Genomic DNA, 20,038 nt, shown 5'->3' with positions numbered 1-20,038 from the left:
CTTTACATTTAATTAATTAATTCATTAATTAATTCATTTTTTAAGCCCGCACATGTGGCATATGGAGATTCCCAGGCTAGGAGTTGAATTGGAGCTACAGCTGCCGGCCTAGACCACAGCCACAGCCACGCAGGATCCAAGCTGCATCTGTGACCTACTCCACAGCTCATGGCCACGCTGGATCCTTAACCCACTGAGCAAGGCTGGGAATTGAACCCGCAACCTCATGGTTACTAGTCGGATTTGTTTCTGCTTCACCACGGCGGGAACTCCTCTATATTTAACCCACTTAATTCTCATTATCATGTGGAAGAACTGGGAATCAGAGCTACTGCTTAAGCTACACAGTTACGGCGCTCTGATTCCTGAGTCATGCTGTGCCTACCCAGAAATATGCTTATATGTATGTTTTATATCATAATATTTTACTACCCTTTTTGTCAGTAAACCCAAAGAAGACTGTACTTGTTATATCTTATGTGACATTCACTATTATGAACCCTTGTTCTCAAGGTGGACTCAGTTTAATGTGCCACACTTTAATGTGCCACACTTTAATGTTCTGAGCTTTCCTTTGTGTGCGTTTGTGCTGTTTCCTCTGGAGTGTCTATCAGTGTTTATAGTGTCACATATTAGAAACCTGCCCACCTTTGTTATTTTAACTTGTATTTTATCAATACATTTTAGGTCTCTCGAAAGGAGAAAGACCAGTGTTGTATCTTTTTCTCTGCCCATGCAGCTTCTTCTATAGTGATTTAAATATTATAGAACTATGGTATTCCCATCATGGCTCAGTGGTAATGAACCTGTCTAGTATCCATGAGGATGAGGGTTTGATCCATGGCCTTGCTCAGTGGGTTAAGGATCTTGGCATTGCCGTGAGCTGTAGTGTAGGTTGTAGATGTGGTTCAGATGTGGTGTGGCTGTGGCTGTGGTGTAGGCCAGCAGCTGCAGCTCTGATTTGACCCCTAGCCTGGGAACTTCCATAAGCTGCAGATGTGCCCCCCCTAAAAAAAGCAAAAAAAAAAGGTAAATAAATATAGAACTAGGACTTTATTGGCATTCATGAATAGAGATAATTCAAAGATTACCTTGAGGCATTTTCAATTATAGTTGTAAAAATAACAATAGCCTTGATATATGAACACTTTAGGAAAGGAAAAAATAGCTTCCAGTTTTTAATGACTTAATGTGGAGATGATGGAATTATCCAAAAGAAATGTGCTATAGAAAAGTAATCCAGGTGAAAGTCCAGAATTGGTGATATGTATGAGGGTGAGTAACATAGAGACAGTAGTTAAAACCATGAAAAAAATGAATTTCAAGAGCAGGAGTCAAAGTTCTGAGGACAGAACTTGAAATGTAGAGGGGAAAGAAGAGCCAGGAAAAGAAACTGGAGGAATCATGTCATCTGGAAAGAGAAAAATTGACAGCATGTTATGGAAGCCAAAGGAGGGAAGAGGGGACTCCCTGACACTAGGGAGCACCAAGGGAAAGGGGAGGAAGGACCGAGAAGAATCCATTGCATTTGACTAGTGAGAGATTGTTAGTGATATTCAGTAATTTCAGTAGGAGGGCAGTTTGGAACCCAGCAGAAAAGACATCACCGTGTGAATAAAGTCCAGTAGGAGGAACTCAAAGGAAATTTCAGGAGGATAGTTGAATCATTAATATACTAAGGTGAAGTTTAGGGAAATGGAATCATTCTTGTTAGATGAACTTTACTTTTTTAAGATGGGAAGTGGATAATAGGTGAGTAGTGGGTAAAGCAGGCCATGGGATGAAGAGTTAATACGAGAGGGTTATGATGAGATGTTCTTTTTTTTTTTTTGGTCTTTTTAGGGCTATACCCCCGAATATGGAGGTTCCCAGACTAGGGGTCTAATTGGAGCTGTAACCGCCAGCCTACGCCACAGCAACGCAGGGTCTGAGCCGCATCTGCAACCTACACCACAGCTCAAGGCAACGCCGGATCCTTAACCCACTGAGCAAGGGCAGGGATTGAACCCGAAACCTCATGGTTCCTAGTCGGATTTGTTTCCGCTGTGCCACGACGGAAACCCCTTTTATATTATTTTGGTTTTTATTTTTTTAATTTTTTTGTCTTTTTAGGGCCGCACCAGTGGCACATTGAAGTTCCCAGGCTAGGGGTCAAATCAGAGCCATAGCTGCTGGCCTATGCCACAGCCACAGCAACACTGGTTCTGTGCCATGTCTGCGACCTATTTTTTGGCCACATCCATGGTATGTGGAAGTTCCCAGGACAGGGTTCAAACTCACGCCACAGTTGGTGCTTGCACCATAGCTGTGGCAATGCCGGATCCTTCACCCGCTATGGTATAACGGAACTTGTTAGTACGTGTCTTTAGACTATGAGTTTACAAAGACTTGGATTTTGTTTCTCCCTTGAGCTTATGAGATGAGCAATAGAGTAAAAGAAACCTGTGATGATTACTGTAGGGTTAATAAGGGTTAGCTCAGTAAAGGGTAGTAAGGGTGATGATTATTTATTGTTGAGGTAGTAGAGAGAAAGAAAGGAATCCCTGTAGTCAGGACTGAAGACTTCAAATTTGTTGAATAAAAATACTGGAAAGCTAGATTTTAGGTGGAGGTAGTAAAAGAGTAGGAGATGAATGGCTAGTAAATATCTGTGGCTGGGGCAAGTGGTCCTTGTGAAAGGATATAACCCTTCTGGTATGTAACTGTCCATATGATGATGGAAATAAATTTTCATGAAAGATAATGCCTCCAAGCTTGAAGAATAATCACATATTGATAAGACCAGGGTTAATTTTGTGGTCAAGCCAGAAGGGAAAAAAATGAGTTACTAAAATAAATGAGTCCTGGGAATCATTGGAAACTATAGAGAAGCCTTAGGAGTATTTGAGCAGTTTTCCTCCAATACAGTTTAGCAAATGAAAGTCCAATTTCCACTGCGTTAATGAGCTTTTTATGAGAGTAAAGAACAAGATGTAGATCATCATCCTTCGTAATAACTGAGTGAGCAGGACAATGTGATTTTCTTCTTCAATCTAAGCACCTCTGTCTCTCTCATACATATTAAGCTTCTGCATATGCTTTCATTTGAAAAATGAGTTCAAGTTACTCAGGTATTACTGACAGATGGAACAGTAAAAGGCATATTTGCTATTAAGAACTTACCGTCCAGGTGCAGAAGCTTGATATAACTTTGTTACTACACTACCTGGTAGACAGATCTTCATTGCCAGAGCCTAAGCTCAAAGGCATAAAATGTTAGGACCTGAGTCTCAAATGCCTGGCGATTATGGCAATCGTAAACATTTATTGAGCTTACATGTTAGTCAACATGCTATACACTTTATGTGCATTTGCTCATTTGATCGTCACAGTAACCCTTAAAGGTGGTCTTTTATCACCGTTTCACAAAAAGCAAAGTGAGGCTCAGAGCCATGGCCTCCAAATTCACCAACAAGGAACAGGGATGCTGGGACTTAAGTTAGATGTTTGTCTTCAGAGCTTGAGCTCTTGATAATTACTCTCCAGGCTTATTGAGTGTTAATATCTATCATTTTCTGAATTTCTAAACATTCTTATATTCAAAGAACAATAATTTTAAAAATTGGAAAACTGTAACACCTTTAAAAATGATATATAAAATAGATAAAGCAAAGCTGGTCTGAGATTGAAGCAGGAATGTGGGAACTGGAGCTGTGCCCTGTCCCTCTTTCTGACTCCTTGCTCCAGAGATGTCTGTGGGAAATTTACAGGTTCCTTTAAGCATACTCTGAAAATTATAGCCTTAGAAATAAGGATAATGTCGTAAGTGTAATGTTACAATATTTTATTTGTTTTCCATAGAGAATATCATTCAAAAAGCACATTGAAATAATGTTTTATTTCCTGACAAGTTTAAAAAATTTATCGTAACTATCATAACACTTATTTTAAAGACTAAGTGGGAGTTCCCATCGTAGTGCAGTGGTTGATGAATCCGACTGGAAACCATGAGGTTGCAGGTTTGATCCCTGGCCTCACTCAGTGGGTTAAGGATCTGACGTTGCCGTGAGCTGTGGTGTAGGTCGCAGACGCGGCTCGATCCCATGTTGCTGTGGCTGTGGAGTAGGCCGGCGGCTACAGCTCCTATTAAGCCCCTAGCCTGGGAACCTCCACATGCTGTGGGTGTGGCCTTAGAAAAGGCAAAAGGACAAAAAAAAAAAAAAAGACTAAGTGATTTATCCTCTATAATTGATAAAAAGCTTCTTCATGTTGCTTTGTTGGTCTAAGTATGTTACATTAATGCTGAAAATAAATCTAAAATCACCTACCTTGTTGATAGTTAAATAAGACAACTAATATTTTTCTTTTTTAAAACAGGGATTGCTTGGCGTTTTGTACAGAACCAGTTTTTGCCAGTTTAGCCAATATTCTGGGTAACTGGGAAAATCTACCATCCCCTGTATCTCCAGACATTAAGGATTATAAACTTTATGATGTAGAAACCAAATATGGTTTGCTTCAGGTATGTATTTTTATTCATCCTGTGGGAGGAATATTTTCCTTCAAAATTGTTTTTGGTTGTTCCCGTCGTGGCGCAGTGGTTAATGAATCCGACTAGGAACCATGAGGTCTCGGGTTTGATCCCTGGCCTTGCTCAGTGGGTTAACGATCCGGCGTTGCCGTGAGCTGTGGTGTAGGTCGCAGATGCGGCTCGGATCCCGTGTTGCTGTGACTCTGGCGTAGGCCGGTGGCTACAGCTCCAATTTGACCCCTAGCCTGGGAACTTCCATATGCCACGGGAGTGGCCCAAGAAATAGCAAAAAGACAAAAAAAAAATTGTTTTTGGCCATTTCATACTTAGCCATATAAACTGCTTTATGTAAACCTTTAGGTCAAGTTATTTAATTAACCTTTGGAGAAGGGCCCTTGTTGATTGGTGGATGTGGTGGTTCTTTTTATTTTTTCGAATTATAAATTTTTTGAATGCATTTCATAAATGCTTTCCACTTTTTCTGATTTTCCTTCCCCTTCCCTACCAAAATATCTTAAGTTTTATAGGGAAATTTATATAGTAGATGCTTTGTTTTTTTGGGGACAGAGATCATTTTATTCATTATTTTTTAACAGCGTTATTAAGGTATAATTAATTGGTATACAATAAACTTCACATATTCAAAATACACAGTTTTATAAGTTCATAGGTGAAACCATCACCACAATCAGAATAATGCACATATCCATGACCCTCCGCAGTTTCCTCATCCCCGTCGTAATCCTTCCCTCCTCCTTGCTATTTTTTTGTCTCTCATCACAGGAGAGCACTGACTTGCTTTCTGTCACTTTGACTCAGTTTATATTTTCTAGACTTTTTAGAAATAAAATCATACATACGTATTCTTTTTTTGGCCTGGCTTTTTTCACTCCAACCTAATTATTTTGATATTCATTTGTGTAGTTGTGCATATCAGTATTTCTTTTCTTGTTGAGTCCATTGCTGTAGTCCATTGATGGCTATACCATAGTTTGCTGTCCATTCATCTGTTGTTGATAAGTTGGGTTGTTTCCAGTTTTTCACTGTTGCAAATAAAGCTGCTCTGAATTTTCATGCACAAGATTTTTATGGACGTATGTTTTCATTTCTCTTGGTTAATTACCTAGAAGTTTAATGGCTAGAGCAAATGGTTTGTATATATTTCATTTTTTAAGAAACTGAAAAAGTTTTCCAAATGGTAGTACCATTTTACATTTCTATTGTGGTATATCCAAGTTATGTTTTTTCATGTCTTTGTAAAACTTGGTATGCTTGGCCCTTTTAATTGTAGCCATTCTGATAGGTATTCAGTGGTTTCTCACTGGAGCTTTAATTTGCATTGCCTTGATGAATAACGATGTTCAACACCTTTTCATATGTTTCTTTGCCATCTAAATATGTTTTTTGTCCTATTCAAGTCCTTTGCCTATTTTTGAATCAGGTTGTTTTTTTGTCACTTAGTTGTAGGACTTCTTCATATATTCTAGCTATTAACCTCTTCTCAGATACATGATTTGCAAATATTTTCTCTCATTCTGTGGGCTGCCTTTTCACGCTCTTGATTTTTGTCCTTTGATGCACAGAAGTTTTTTTCTTTTTCTTTTTCTTTTTTTTTTTTGACTGCGCCCACAGCAGAAAGAAGTTCCCAGGCCAGAGACTGAACCATAGACTGAACCAGAGACAGTGCCACATCCTTAACTGCTAGGCAGGGAACTCCTTACTTTGATATATACAGTTTATGTATATTTTCTTCTGTTGGCTACGCATTTGGTTTCATACCCAAGAAGTCATTGCCAAATCTAGTATCATAAAGCTTTTCCCCTATGTTCTAAAACTTTTAGAGTTTTAAGTCTCACAATCAGGCTTCTGAATAATTTTGAGGTAATTGTTATACATGATTTCAAGTAAAGGTCCAGTTTCATTCTTTTGCATGTGCTTGTCCAGTTCTCCAGCACCCTTTGTTGCAACTTATGTCCTATCCCCATTTAATAGTCAGTCTAGATACCTTTGTCAAAAATCATTTGACCGTATACGCTAAAGTTTATTTCTGAATCTCCTGTTCTATTCCATTGAGCTATATGTCTGTTTTTATCCCAGAACCACATTGTTTTGATGACCTAGCTTTGTGGTAAGCTTCTAAATTTTTTACTCCCCAACCGTAGAATGGTACCAGAGGTTAACTGAGATAATTATTAAAGCAGCTACCAAATTAGTGCCTCAAATATTCAAAAAGCATTCAATAAGATTTTTTGCCTTGTAAAGACAGAAGCGCTTTCCTAGACTTGAAAAATGCTGCATAATTTATGAATTATTTGAGGAATAAACATTTTTTAAAATGTAAATCATATATGAGTTTCATAGGTTCACATTTGTTAGAACTTGAGAACACTTATTTGAAAAATATTATTAAGCCCCTAATCGCTGTTGTACTAGTTGCTAAGGATAAATATTTAGACAGATGAAGCAGTTTGCAACTCAAGGGGTGGTGAAAAATGAAGTTGAAGCGATAGCAAAAGACCTTATTGGTATTGGGGAACACTGAAGGATTTTAAGTAGGGCAAATGACCTAGTCTGATATGCATTTTTTTCTTTTTTTTTTGGCGATCCCAGGCCAGGGATCAGATCTGAGCTGCAGTTGTGACCAATTCTGCAGCTGTGGCAACACCAGATCTTTAACCCACTGTGCCAGGCTGGGGATTGAACTTGCATCCTAGTGCCCCTGATCCTGTTGTGCCACACTGGAAACTCCTCATGTGCATTTTAGAGCTGTCATTCTCTTTTTTTTTTTTTTTTTTTAAATTTTCCCACTGTACAGCAAGGGGGTCAGGTTATCCTTATAGAACTGTCATTCTAGAAGAGTGGAATTTTGGGGTTGGGAAATGTATGGGGGATAATCCCTACTATATAGAGTTATGTTCAGAATCATATGTGTAAATTCGTAAGTGCTTAGCATAGGTGCTTAAGTGTTAAAAATAGTTAATTATAGTTTTTTAAAGTCTGAGTCAAAAATCATAGGAAGGACTAGAGGTACATGCAGACTGAAGTTATGCAGAAGTAGAATAGGCCCTACTTGGGAGTTGGGAATGGTGTGGAGTCTAATATGATTTCTCACACTTATTAAGAAGTGAATATACCATCATTTTAAGTAATTCACCAGCTGAAACCTTAGACTCAGTGATTTGCTCAAAGTTGCATGGCTAGTAAGTGATGAAGTGGGCACAGGAATCCAGATATCTTCTAAAATAGAACTCTTTTTTCTTTTTTAATTTTTTGCTTTTTAGGGCCGCACCTGTAGCATATGAAGATTCCCAGGCTAGAGGTCCAATCAGAGCTGAAGTTGCCAGCTTATGCCACAGCCACAGCAGTGCAGGATCTGAGCCATGTCTGCAGCCTACACCACAGCTCATGGCAATACTGGATCCTTGATCCACTGAGCGTGGCTAGGATCGAACCTGCATCCTCATGGGTATTAGTTGGGTTCCATACTGCTGAGCCATGATGGGAACTCTTATAGTAGTACTCTTTATCTTCTTTACTCCTCACTTGCTTTGATGTTGAAAACTGTAAAGTTTTTTTAGAGAATTTATTCTCATATTTGTGCATTCATTAAGCAAATATGTATTGGACAGCCATAGTTCTGGCATAGTTCTGGGTGCTGAAGGAATGGTAGTGAACAAGACGGATACAAATTCTTACCTTTTGGAACTTACATTCTCATGGGGGGAGAAAGAAGATTAAGTAAATATATAGTTCATTAGGCCATGATTAAGTGCTTGAGGAAAAAAAGGGAAGGGAGAGGAAGGAATAGTTTGGATGGGAGTAAAAGGGGACTTGCACTCTTGAATGGGGTAGTCAGGAAATCCCACTGAAGAGGGGACAGTTAAGACCTGAAAACAAAAAACCCAAAGAAGCCAGCCATGTGTGTATCTGGGGAAAGTAAGATCTAGGTAGAGAGAACATCAAGTGCAAAGTCCTCGAGACAGAATCATGCATGACATGTTTAAGGAATAGTGAAATACCTGCAATAGTGGAGGAGGAGTAAGTAAGAAGACAAGTAGTAGGAGATAAAGTCAGAAAGTTAATAGTGGTTAGGGCTTGTTAGGCCTTGAAAATCAGAGAACTCTTTGGATTTTACCTCTGTGAAAAAGGAAAAGTCCTTGGAAGATTTTGATCAGGAAAGTGACATGATATGGATTATGTTTTAGCAGAATTACTCTACTTGGTGTATTGAGAATTAAAATATGTAGAAGAGTAGGAGCAGAGAGAAGGTAGGTGGCTGCTACAGTCATATAAGCCAGGGATGCTGATGGTCCAGAGCAGGGAAGATGATAAGACAAGATCGAAAGGTAAGTATATTTTGCTGGTGAAGGTATTGGGATTTGTAGACGGATTTGCTATATGAGAACATTAGAGCAATGCAAGATAACTCAAAAGATTTTTGTCTCAAGCAAATGGATAAATGAAGTGACCCCTAAATGGTATGAGAAAGACTGCAGGAGGAGAGAATTGAATTGTAGAGGAAGCTCAGTTTGGGATTTTTCTAAGATTGAGATGTTCATAAAACATTGAAGGAGAGACAAGTCAAGGAAGCAGGCAGATAACCAAGTCTGGACTTTTGAACAGAGGCCTAGGCTGGAGATACTTGGGAGGAATTAACACGTAGATGGTATTTAAAGCTGTGAGAACACTGAGAAAGAGTAGATGGAAAATTCAGAAGTCTAAACATTGAGTCCAAGAAAGAGGTTAGGGTGATGAGGAGGAATCAGCAAAATTGACTGAAAGGAATAACCAATGGAGTTGGAGGAAAACCTGGGAGAGTGGCGTCCTACCGGTCAGAGAGCATTAGTTTGCGAAAATCTACTCTCAGAAATCCAGTCTTCTTTTTTTGAAACAAAGTCCATGGTAATTTCAGGCACATATATAAAATTACCAAATACGACTCCAATGTGTGAATGAGTGAACATCAGTTAATATTTGAAAATTGAGCACAATACTATTCAGAAAAACTTAATTTCAATATGAAGCGTAAATATATAAAAATATTAAGAATTAGAATCAAATTGACAAAGGTATTTCTTGGTATTTACTATGTGTTAACGCAGAAACCAAAGATTCTCTCACTTTTCAAACTCGGGAACTAAATAAATTTGGGTAGCAAAGTGTTTTACTACTGTCTTTTCTTTTGCTTAGTTGCATATGGAAAGGAACTTAATAAATAGTTGTACTCTGTTGTTATAATTGGGTTTTTCCTGATGTTGCTTAGATTTCCCTGGCAACTGAGAATATCTACATTTCTGTATTTATGATGAAACTTAATTATTACCTGACATAAAAGTCTTTTATTGGGAGAAGCAGTAAGTAAGATTTTCATGAGACATTATTGTAATTGCAAGGAATTTTATTTAATGTAAAAATATCTTTTTTTTTCCACTTACAGGTTTCTGAAGGATTGTCATTTTTGCATAGCAGTGTGAAAATGGTTCATGGAAATGTTACACCTGAAAATATAATATTAAATAAAAGTGGAGCCTGGAAAATAATGGGCTTTGATTTTTGTGTATCATCAACCAATCCTTCTGAACAAGAGGTAATGAAGGTTTAGTCTTCTAATTTTTTAAAGCTCTGGAAATTTGTAATTGCACCTGAAATAGATTGGAGAACTTAGAACCCTGGTAAATGTGGTACAATGGTATGTTTAAATATATAGTTTTATAGAAAATTTCTCTGGGAGTTCCTGCTGCATGGAGCAGCAGGTTAAGGATCTGGCTTTGTCTCTGTATTGGCATGGGTTCAATTCCCAGCCCAGCGACATGGATCTGGTGTTGCTGCAGCCTATGGTGCAGGTTGCAGCTGTGGCTTGGATTCAGTCCCTGGCCTGGGAACGTCCATATGCCACAGGTGTGTCTCTTGTACCTAAGAGTATTTAGTTTATTAATTCATTAAGTATTTGCTTAATGCTAACACTTTCTTAACTATTGAGTTAGGTAGGCTTTTTTTCCCTCAGGATGTCAGATATACTAATAAACCTTGTGAATCTCTAGCAATGTTTCTCTGACTTATTGGACTACAAAATCTTTACGGAGCATGATAACAACTGAAGCAGTGAAAATAATAGCTAACATTTATTGAAGCACTTTTCCATACACTTTTAATGTATTTACTTATTATCTGCACAACTGAGTAAGGTATAGGAATAATACGATGAGTTAGGCTCATAGACTAAAATAACCTTCTTAAGTTTAAGTAGGTAGTAAGTGGTAGAGCTAGGATTTGAACCCAGTCTTTCTGGTTCCATAGCACCTGTTACTTAGTGATTATGATACCTGCCTATTTATATCTAGGAAAACACTGCAATATTTCAAGTTTTTACTGTATATAGTTGTTAAAGGGACTGTAATTTGACCTAAAATAGATGTGTAATTTAAGTAAACATTTTTAAGGGAAGCAGAAAAACTAGTATTGCTTGAATATATATTATGGGCCAGGCACTGTGCTAGGTCTGTTTTTCATACATTTGTTTAATTTTACAATAGTCTTTTGAACCTTTTAACTAAATCACATGGCTAGTAAGTGAAAGAGCAAGCTTTCAAACAATAATCTATTTGAGCCCATAAATTTGAAGCCTGTGTATCATAAAGCATAGGCCAGATCTTTCCATATATCCATAGTGCCTCTTATTTCGGTGTTAATTTGTCTTCTGGGAGAGAGCTCCAATAATCTCGAAGTTATAAGCGTTCATATTCTTATCTCTCAGTTCATTGTATGCACTTTCTAGATTTGGGATTTGGGGAAATTTAGGATTGAAAGTGGTGCTGACATTTTTACTTGCATAACTGAGTATGAATTTAAAACTAGATTGCTACTATTTGATAGTGGTTTGCTTTCATTTGAAATATTTAATCTATGTAATCCTTTTTGTCTTATTATAGCCTAAGTTTCCATGTAAAGAATGGGACCCAAATTTACCATCATTGTGTCTTCCAAATCCTGAATATTTGGCTCCTGAATACATACTTTCTGTGAGCTGTGAAACAGCTAGTGATATGTACTCCTTAGGAACTGTCATGTATGCCGTATTTAATAAAGGGAAACCTATATTTGAGGTTAACAAGCAAGATATTTACAAGAGTTTCAGTAGACAATTGGATCAGGTATTTGCCTTTAAATATTTGCTTGCATTAAAAATGTATTAAGTGTTTTTTTCATTTTTTTTCTAAAAATGTGTTCAGAAAATTCTCTAAAATGAAAAAGAAAAAAAAAAAGAGGGAGTTCCCATTGTGGCGCAGCGGAAATGAATCTGACTAGTATCCATGAAGATGCGGGTTTGATCCCTGTCCTTGATGGGTGGGTTGGGGATCCCATGTTGCTGTGAGCTGTGGTGTAGGTTGCAGAGACCGCTTGGATCCCACATTGCTGTGGCTGTGGCATTGGCCGACAGCTGCAGCTCTGATTTGACCCCTAGCCTGAGAACTTCCGTATGCTGCGAGTACGGCCCTAAAAAGCCAAAAAAGAAAGAGGAGTTCCCGTCGTGGCGCAGTGGTTAACGAATCCGACTAGGAACCATGAGGTTGCGGGTTCGGTCCCTGCCCTTGCTCAGTGGGTTAACGATCTGGCGTTGCCGTGAGCTGTGGTGTAGGTTGCAGACGCGGCTCGGATCCCGCGTTGCTGTGGCTCTGGCGTAGGCCGGTGGCTACAGCTCCGATTCGACCCCTAGCCTGGGAACCTCCATATGCCGCGGGAGCGGCCCTAGAAAAGGCAAAAAAAAAAGACAAAAAAAAGAAAAGAAAAGGAAATTGAAATGTGATATAAAATACTGGACATTTTGTTCTAGGAATAGAAACAATTTCAGGTATAAAAAATGTGTTTTAGTTATCTTGCAACAGTTAGAATTAGCAATTTGTTCAATCTAAAAATATATTTTTAGTGAATTTCAAAAAGGTTTCTTAAATGAACTATTGACAGTATAAATATGTATCTTTTGAATATTTTATATTCATATTTAATTTTTTCACTCTTTTGAATAGTTGAGTCGTTTAGGATCTAGTTCACTTACAAATATACCTGAGGAAGTCCGTGAACATGTCAAACTACTATTAAATGTAACTCCAACTGTAAGACCAGATGCAGATCAAATGACAAAGGTGAGTATACACTAATTCCTGCTTAGATAGATGGAAAAAAAAAATGAGTTAAAGTTGATTAAATGCTTCTGAAGCAAGATTTGGTCAGATGTAATCCTCAGATAATGTCAGTATTCTTGAATGTATTACTATTCAACTTCTTTTAATCTTAAACAGTTTGATTATGTATATAATAAGTGCTATGATATAAAATTAAAATTTAAAATACAGAGTTGTAATAGTTACAATTAGGTATGCAGAAGTTCTAGACACTCCAAGAATTCATAGCCCTCTAATTCACTCATGTAAGCCTGGATTTAAGTAAATGGCACTGTTTATGCTGTCAAGATATTTTACTTAATTTTATAATATTTTACTAGTTATGTAAAGAAAATGCTACTGTGCATCCAACTTACAGGTACTGATTCTGAAAAATGGATCTTCAGAGGAAAAATAATTTATTATTATTATTTTTTTTGCCAGCATGTGGAGGTTCCCAGGCTAGGGGTCTAATTGGAGCTGTAGCCACTGGCCTATACCACAGCCACAGCAGTGCGGGATCTGAGCTGTGTCTGTGACCTATACCACACTTACGGCAACATCAGATCCTTAACCCACTGAGTGAGGCCAGGGATCAAACCTGTATCTTCATGAATACCAGTCAGATTTGTTTCTGCTGAGCCAGAATGGGAATGCCAATTTACTACTTTCTTATTTTTATAATTGGAATTTTTATTAAGTGGTCTTTAGCATTTTGCTAAATATTTCTGATTTTTTTTTTCTTTTTATCGTTCTGTGTCGGTTTCAGGTATGAGAAGTACTTCAATACTTATCGAAATAACTTTAGGAGTTCCCGTTGTGGTGCAGTGGAAACGAATCCGACCAGGAACCATGAGGTTTCGGGTTTGATCTCTGGCCTCACTCAATGGGTTAAAGATCTGGTGTTGGCATGAGCTGTGGTGTAGATCACGGTTGCAGCTCGGATCCCATGTGGCATAGGTTGGCATAGGTTGGCACCTGTAGGTCCGATTCAGCCCCTAGCCTAGGAATCTCCATATGCTGCATGTATGGCCCTGAAAAGCAAAAAAAAAAAAAAAAAAAAAAATTAATTCTATTTCTCTGTTTTTAGATTCCCTTCTTTGATGATGTTGGTGCGGTAACACTGCAGTATTTTGATACCTTATTCCAAAGAGATAACCTTCAGAAATCACAGTTTTTCAAGGGACTGCCGAAGGTTCTACCAAAACTGCCCAAGGTTTGTTGTTGATCAATTTCTTATTGTAATCAGGAGTTTAGAATTTAAAGGTTACTTTGACTTAGGATAATATAATAATTCTTCCCCCCAAAATGTAACTTTTGCCTTGGGTGCATAAATGACTATAAAAGGCTACAGACTGAAATCAAAAGTTTAGCGGACTTTTTTTGCATAGTCCAAAAATAAATAGGATTTTAAAAAATTAGAGGGACATTGCCTATGCAAAGGTAGCACTTAGACATTAAACTTCAGAAAAGAGTTCCATAAGCTGTCGTGTAGAAATCACTGTCTCACCAGCAATTAAAGGGGATACTTCTGTATTGATACTAGTTTCTCCAATTCCTTTACTCTCCTTCTCTGGCTTATAAGGGGTAAATGTATAAATCATGATATGAAAATAGTAGTGAATGCCAAAGAAGCCATTGGCTGGAAAACTAGTAATCCCTGTCTGCAGTAATATCTCTAGTGTTTAATCTGTCAACTATTCATTGGTTATGTACTGTTTATCCAGCCTTTTACTTAACTGGAGGATAAAGGGAGAACAAAATATCACCCTTGCTTTCAAGGCCCTTACATTTACAGTGAGTGTAGATAGGGTTAATATGCATGAAGTAACAATTAGCAGCGCAGTACGGTGTTTAAGTTACGTGGTGTGAATCCTAAGCAATGAAGAAATTAAGAGGAGAAATATATGAGTGAAGAGTCATTAGGGGAGGTTTCCTAAAGGAAGGGTGACCGTATGTCCCCCTTGAGCGTGACATTCCCCAGTTATATATTTTTGTCTTGGCATAATTAGCAATGGCAGCCTATTTTACTCTGAAAAGCGTCCTAGCTTCAGCTCTAAATTATACAGTCACCCTACCCAAAGAGAAGGAGATGTTAGACTCTTTAACTTCAGTGTTAATACTAAAGACCTGATATAAAAATTAGTTTTATGAAAACATTTTTGCCTTTCAGCGTGTCATTGTGCAGAGAATTTTGCCTTGTTTGACTTCAGAGTTTGTAAACCCTGACATGGTACCTTTTGTTTTGCCCAATGTTCTACTCATTGCCGAAGAATGTACCAAAGAGGAATATGTCAAGTTAATTCTACCTGAACTTGGCCCTGTCTTTAAGCAGCAGGAGCCAATCCAGGTATGTATGTAGATATTTTTTTCATATTTATCTACTGTTAATTCAGTGATTTTAGCCAATGAGGACCATCACTGAAAACAAAAGGAACGGATATTTGACTTTTAAAAAATTGAGGTAAGTATGAGAGACTTTATTTTCCATTAGTTATAAACTATTTTGCATATCTTTGAAGTGAACCATTTCTAAAGTTATAATTGAATTTTACAAGTAAATATCTATAGCTCCCCATAAGTTACTGTCTCAAAAAAAATTGTAATGAGATTTTTGCACATGTTACACTGTTCCCATTGGCTTATTGAAAGTTACAGGTTTAGGAAAATAAGTATTTATTTTTCTCCTGCACTTTTAAGTGTTTGTTCTGTTATTCAGGCTCTTTAATTTGTAGGTGGCTTCTCCCAGTTGTTTCTCTTTATTTTATTGCTAATAAATAGTTTCATCAGAAGAGAGAAAATGCTTAGAAGCACCATGGAAGTAATAGGAGTGTGTGTTGAGGGGATTTCAATTAGTCTCTGATATATATTATATTAAAATATTTATTTTCAGATTCAAGGTAAACTTGGATTTAAGAGTAGTAGGATCACATACCTAGTTTAGAATCTGACCTTATTCATCTCCTAGGGCAAGTCATTACTCTCTTAAAGCTTCTATTTTGCTCACTTCTGAAATGAAAGGGGTTATTGAGATTAATGTGATTTTTCTGACACATGGTAAGTTTCCATTACTACATGGAACTAGCTTTTAATGGTTTTTACGACAGGCTGCTTGTGGTCCTTCCTTTGAAAAGAGGGGAACAGAAGGAAGTCTGTGGTGGTAAGGCAAAAAAGAGTTCCTCTGCCTAAAGAAAGGGCAGGTGAGGGAACTGTAGGCTTCGAAGCAAAGTTCTCCAAACATCATCAAGTTGTCAGGAGGGAAAGGAGTGGAGTCACATGTTCTTTAAGCTATGCATCAGTCAGATAGGATCCTAAGGAACCTATCGTCAGAATTCTTATTTTGCCTTCCTTCTTTGTAGTTTATCCCTTAGTAGTCTAGCAAAAAATACCTTCCGAACATTTTTAACTGAGCCTTGCTAAAACTAAGTATTCTGCATGAATAGAAGGGTGGTTTGTTCCTTATAATTTAGGTATGTGATGGCAAATAGTTCATCAGGGACAATTGAAAATGTTTCTAGAATTTTTCCTGACAGTCCTTTGTATTTCTGTACCTTTTCTTCTCTTGAACTTCATAGAAGCCGGAGTGGGATTTACTTCTTTGGCATATCTGACTTGACTACCCTCAGACTTTTATTTATTTATTTATTTAATTTTTTTTTTGTCTTTTTAGGGCTGCACCTGCAGCATATGGAAGTTCACATGTTAGGGGTTGAATCAGAGCTGCAGCTTCCAGTCTATACCACAGCCACAGCAACGCTGGATCCTTAACCCACTGAGTGAGACCAGGGATTGAACCCATGTCCTCATGGATACTAGTTGGGTTTGTTAATCGTGGAGCCACCACAGGAACTCCAGGCTTTTATTTTTTTTACCCAGTAGCTTTCCAGATAGTTGGTACTTGTGGGTGAGTGATATATAACTGAAGATATGTGAGAGTTAAGAAAGTCTTTATTTAAATGTGAAAACTGAGAGCAGATGTTAAATATTGTGCCTCTAGAAACTTGAGACTTGATTTGTATGTTTTTTGTCTTTCATGCCTTCAGGCTAGCAACATGGTGAGTGTCAAAATACATAACTTACTCTTTTGAAGCTACTTTAAATTTTGGCAAATATAAACTGTCATAAAGATTCTAGACTTTAATACATTGTCCCTCCCTTTCTATGCAGATTTTGTTAATTTTCCTCCAAAAAATGGATTTGCTATTAACCAAAACTCCTCCTGATGAGATAAAGAACAGTGTCCTGCCAATGGTTTACAGAGCCCTAGAGGCACCTTCCATTCAGATCCAGGTATAATACTCAGGTTTTTTTTTATTTAATGATGATTTTGATTGTGAAGTCTAAGAAGGAAGTACAGTGCATTTTAAGTTTGTCTTATATTTTTTATATAAAGCTTAATGGTATATATTAATCCATTGAGTTGCATGATGCACTTACCAGACATGTACTATTCCGGAAGATATGATTTATTGTAGTTGGATTGCTGTAAACCTTCTTCCTCAGTGAGTAATTAACATACGGATGAAAATGACAGATGTATGTGCCTTTTTCTTCTGAAAGCATTCAGTAGGTACTTGCCATACTCATAATTTTCTTTCACACTGGGTAAGTCATTCTTCCATACAGAAATATTCCTTCTGCATTGAAGCTATTGTGTTTAGCAGGAAGGTAGAAAAGTAGATAGTAATTTAGTGTGGCCATTCCTAGTATATTTATAGTCATGCTTTTGTTTTACAAAAGTGCTGTTAAAACATTATGTGCTTTGCCAAACTTTTAATTCTGTAATTCTGCTACTTTAATTCTGTAATTTTGGTTCTGTGGGTTTATGTGGAAAAAATTTTTGGATTGCTATTAAAAGTGTAATTTAGTTTAGTTTTTTTTTTTTTTTCCCCACTTTGGAAAATAATTCTTGGAGTTCCTGTCGTGGCTCAGTGGTTAACAAATCCGACTAGGAACCATGAGGTTGCAGGTTCAATCCCTGGCCTCGCTCAGTGGGTTAAGGATCCGGTGTTGCGGTGAGCTGTGGTGTAGGTTGCAGATGTGGCTCAGATCTGGCATTGCTGTGGCTGCGGCGTAGGCTGGCGGCTACAGCTCTAATTCAACCCCTCGCCTGGGAATCTCCATGTGCTGTGGGTGTGGCCCTAAAAAGATAACCAAAAAAAGAAAAAAAATAATACTTAAGAACATCTCGTCGCATAAAAAAGGTTTCATATTTAAAAGTGTGTAGTCTCTTTGCCAGTGTAGAGATTCTAGCAAAGAAAAACAGAATTTTGGAGTTTCCATCATGGTGCAGCGGAAACGAATCTGACTAGGAACCATGAGGTTGTAGGTTTGATCCTTGGCCTCGCTCAGTGGGTTAAAGATCTGGTGTTGCTGTGGTGTAGGTCGCAGACTCATCCTGGATCTGGCCTTGCTGTGACTCTGGTGTAGGCCAGCAGCTGTAGCTCTGATTAGACCTCTAGCCTGGGAACCTCTATTTGCTGCGGGTGTGGCCCTAAAAAGAGAGAAAGACCAAAAAAAAGAAAAGAAAGAAAGAAAAACATAGAATTTTAATTTTTTAAAAGTGATTGACTCAAGTTATTTTTTTAAATGGGAAGCAGAGATCACATATAGAAGGTCACTTTTTGTGACTGTAAGTTACCTGAGGTGTTTGTTCTTCAGCCAGTTAGTTCTCAAGCCATTTCCTATTCTTTTCCTTATCTCATTTAATCCTCCATTCCCCACCCCCTCTGTTATCCTCATTCAGTGTTCCCAGTTCCAGTCATTTACACTGTGGCATGGCATTAATTAATAAGAGTATTTTAAATAACTTTTCCTGTTTCTTTCAGTTATACTTGTTCTGGTTTCAGAATTTACAGGTACTTAAAAAATAAAGAAAATGAAAATCCTCTCTCAGAGATGCCCCCAGTTAACATTTCCGGATATATTCTTTCAGTCTCTTTACTAAGCATGTAGATGGGTAACACATTTTAAAAATAGGGATTGTGTAACAGTGTCTTATTACATTTTTATCCTTGATATTAGCAGTCTTTGAAAACAAATTCTATTTTTTAATTTTATGGCCACACCTGTGGCATATGGAAGTTCCTGGGCCAGGGATTGAATCCAAGCCACAGCTGCAACCTGTGCTGCAGCTGTGGCAACACTGGATCCTTTAACCTACTGAGCTGGGCTGGGGATCAAACCACATCTCTGCAGTGACCAGAGCTGCTGCCATTGGATTCTTAACCCACTGAGCCATATGGGAACTCTGAAAAAATATTCTTAAGTGTTTGTGTTGTATTCCATTATGTGCATATTTGTAACAGCTAAGAAGTTCCTTATTTAAGAGGTGTAGTTTTATACTTGGTTTTCCCTCAGTGTAAAAGACAACAAAACTTACTATTTTTTAAAGATGTTCCAGTTTTTTTTTTTTTGAAAAAAATGAAGAATTATGTTATCAGGGAAAGAAATTAAGAATGAGATCAGGGAATTTTGGTACATATGCTAGTTGTATGACCTAGCATGAATTTGAGTAAGGTCACCTGATCTTTCCTCATCTGTAAAATTGAAAATTGATGATAACTATTTTTTTTCAAATAGTTGTTGAAAGGATCAAATGATATACATTTCAGATTGTGTGACAAATTAGCCATGCAAATACAAATTTTTTTTTTTAATTTTTATTTATTTATTTATTTTTGTCCTTTTGTCTTTTCTAGGGCCGCACCCTTGGCATCTGGAGCTTCCCAGGCTAGGGGTCTAATCAGAGCTGTAGCCACCGGCCTATTCCAGGGCCACAGTCATGCGAGATCCAAGCCATGTCTGCGACCTACACCACAGCTCATGGCAACACCATATCCTTAACCCACTGAGTGAGGCCAGGGATTGAACCTGCAACCTCATGGTTCCTAGTCGGATTCATTAACCACTGAGCCACGACGGGAACTCCCAAAATGTTTTTTTGTATGTGAAAGTTTTTCTCTTAAATTGATCCAGTTTATTTTCTTAATAGGAACTCTGTCTGAACATCATTCCAACCTTTGCAAATCTTATAGACTATCCATCCATGAAAAATGCTTTGATACCAAGAATTAAAAATGCATGTCTGCAAACGTCTTCCCTTGCTGTAAGTAATTGCATGGTTTTTTTTTTGGGGGGGGGGTTGTTTTATTTTTGTTTTTTGCCTTTTAGGGCTGTACCCACAGCATGTGGAAGTTCTCAGGCTAGGGGTCAAATTGGAGCTACAGCTGCTGGCCTACACCACAACCACAGCAGTGCTAGATGTGAGCTGCTTCTGCAACCTACTCTGCAGCTCGCAGCAGCACCAGATCCTTAACCCACTGAGCAGGGCCAGGGATCAAACCCACATCCTCATGGATACTAGTCA

The 20,038-nt window shown here is 37.9% G+C and overlaps 1 protein-coding gene across 2 annotated transcripts in view; it reads left to right on the top strand.

The window, feature by feature from the left end:
- Nucleotides 1–20,038, top strand: part of SCYL2 (SCY1 like pseudokinase 2) — a 66,680-nt gene that overhangs the window by 31,106 nt on the left and 15,536 nt on the right. For both annotated transcript variants that reach the window (XM_047788200.1, XM_047788201.1), the window contains exons 4-11: nucleotides 4,357–4,501; nucleotides 9,948–10,097; nucleotides 11,440–11,661; nucleotides 12,535–12,651; nucleotides 13,760–13,885; nucleotides 14,843–15,019; nucleotides 16,837–16,959; nucleotides 19,664–19,777. In XM_047788200.1, coding sequence (XP_047644156.1) covers nucleotides 4,357–4,501; nucleotides 9,948–10,097; nucleotides 11,440–11,661; nucleotides 12,535–12,651; nucleotides 13,760–13,885; nucleotides 14,843–15,019; nucleotides 16,837–16,959; nucleotides 19,664–19,777 — 1,174 coding nt within the window. The remainder of the gene's footprint in view (nucleotides 1–4,356; nucleotides 4,502–9,947; nucleotides 10,098–11,439; nucleotides 11,662–12,534; nucleotides 12,652–13,759; nucleotides 13,886–14,842; nucleotides 15,020–16,836; nucleotides 16,960–19,663; nucleotides 19,778–20,038) is intronic.

This window comes from Phacochoerus africanus, chromosome 7, assembly GCF_016906955.1.
Source record: "Phacochoerus africanus isolate WHEZ1 chromosome 7, ROS_Pafr_v1, whole genome shotgun sequence".
Taxonomy (NCBI): Eukaryota; Metazoa; Chordata; class Mammalia; order Artiodactyla; family Suidae; genus Phacochoerus; species Phacochoerus africanus.
Note: the sequence above shows the minus strand (reverse complement) of the source record. Positions and strands in the feature narration are given on the sequence as shown.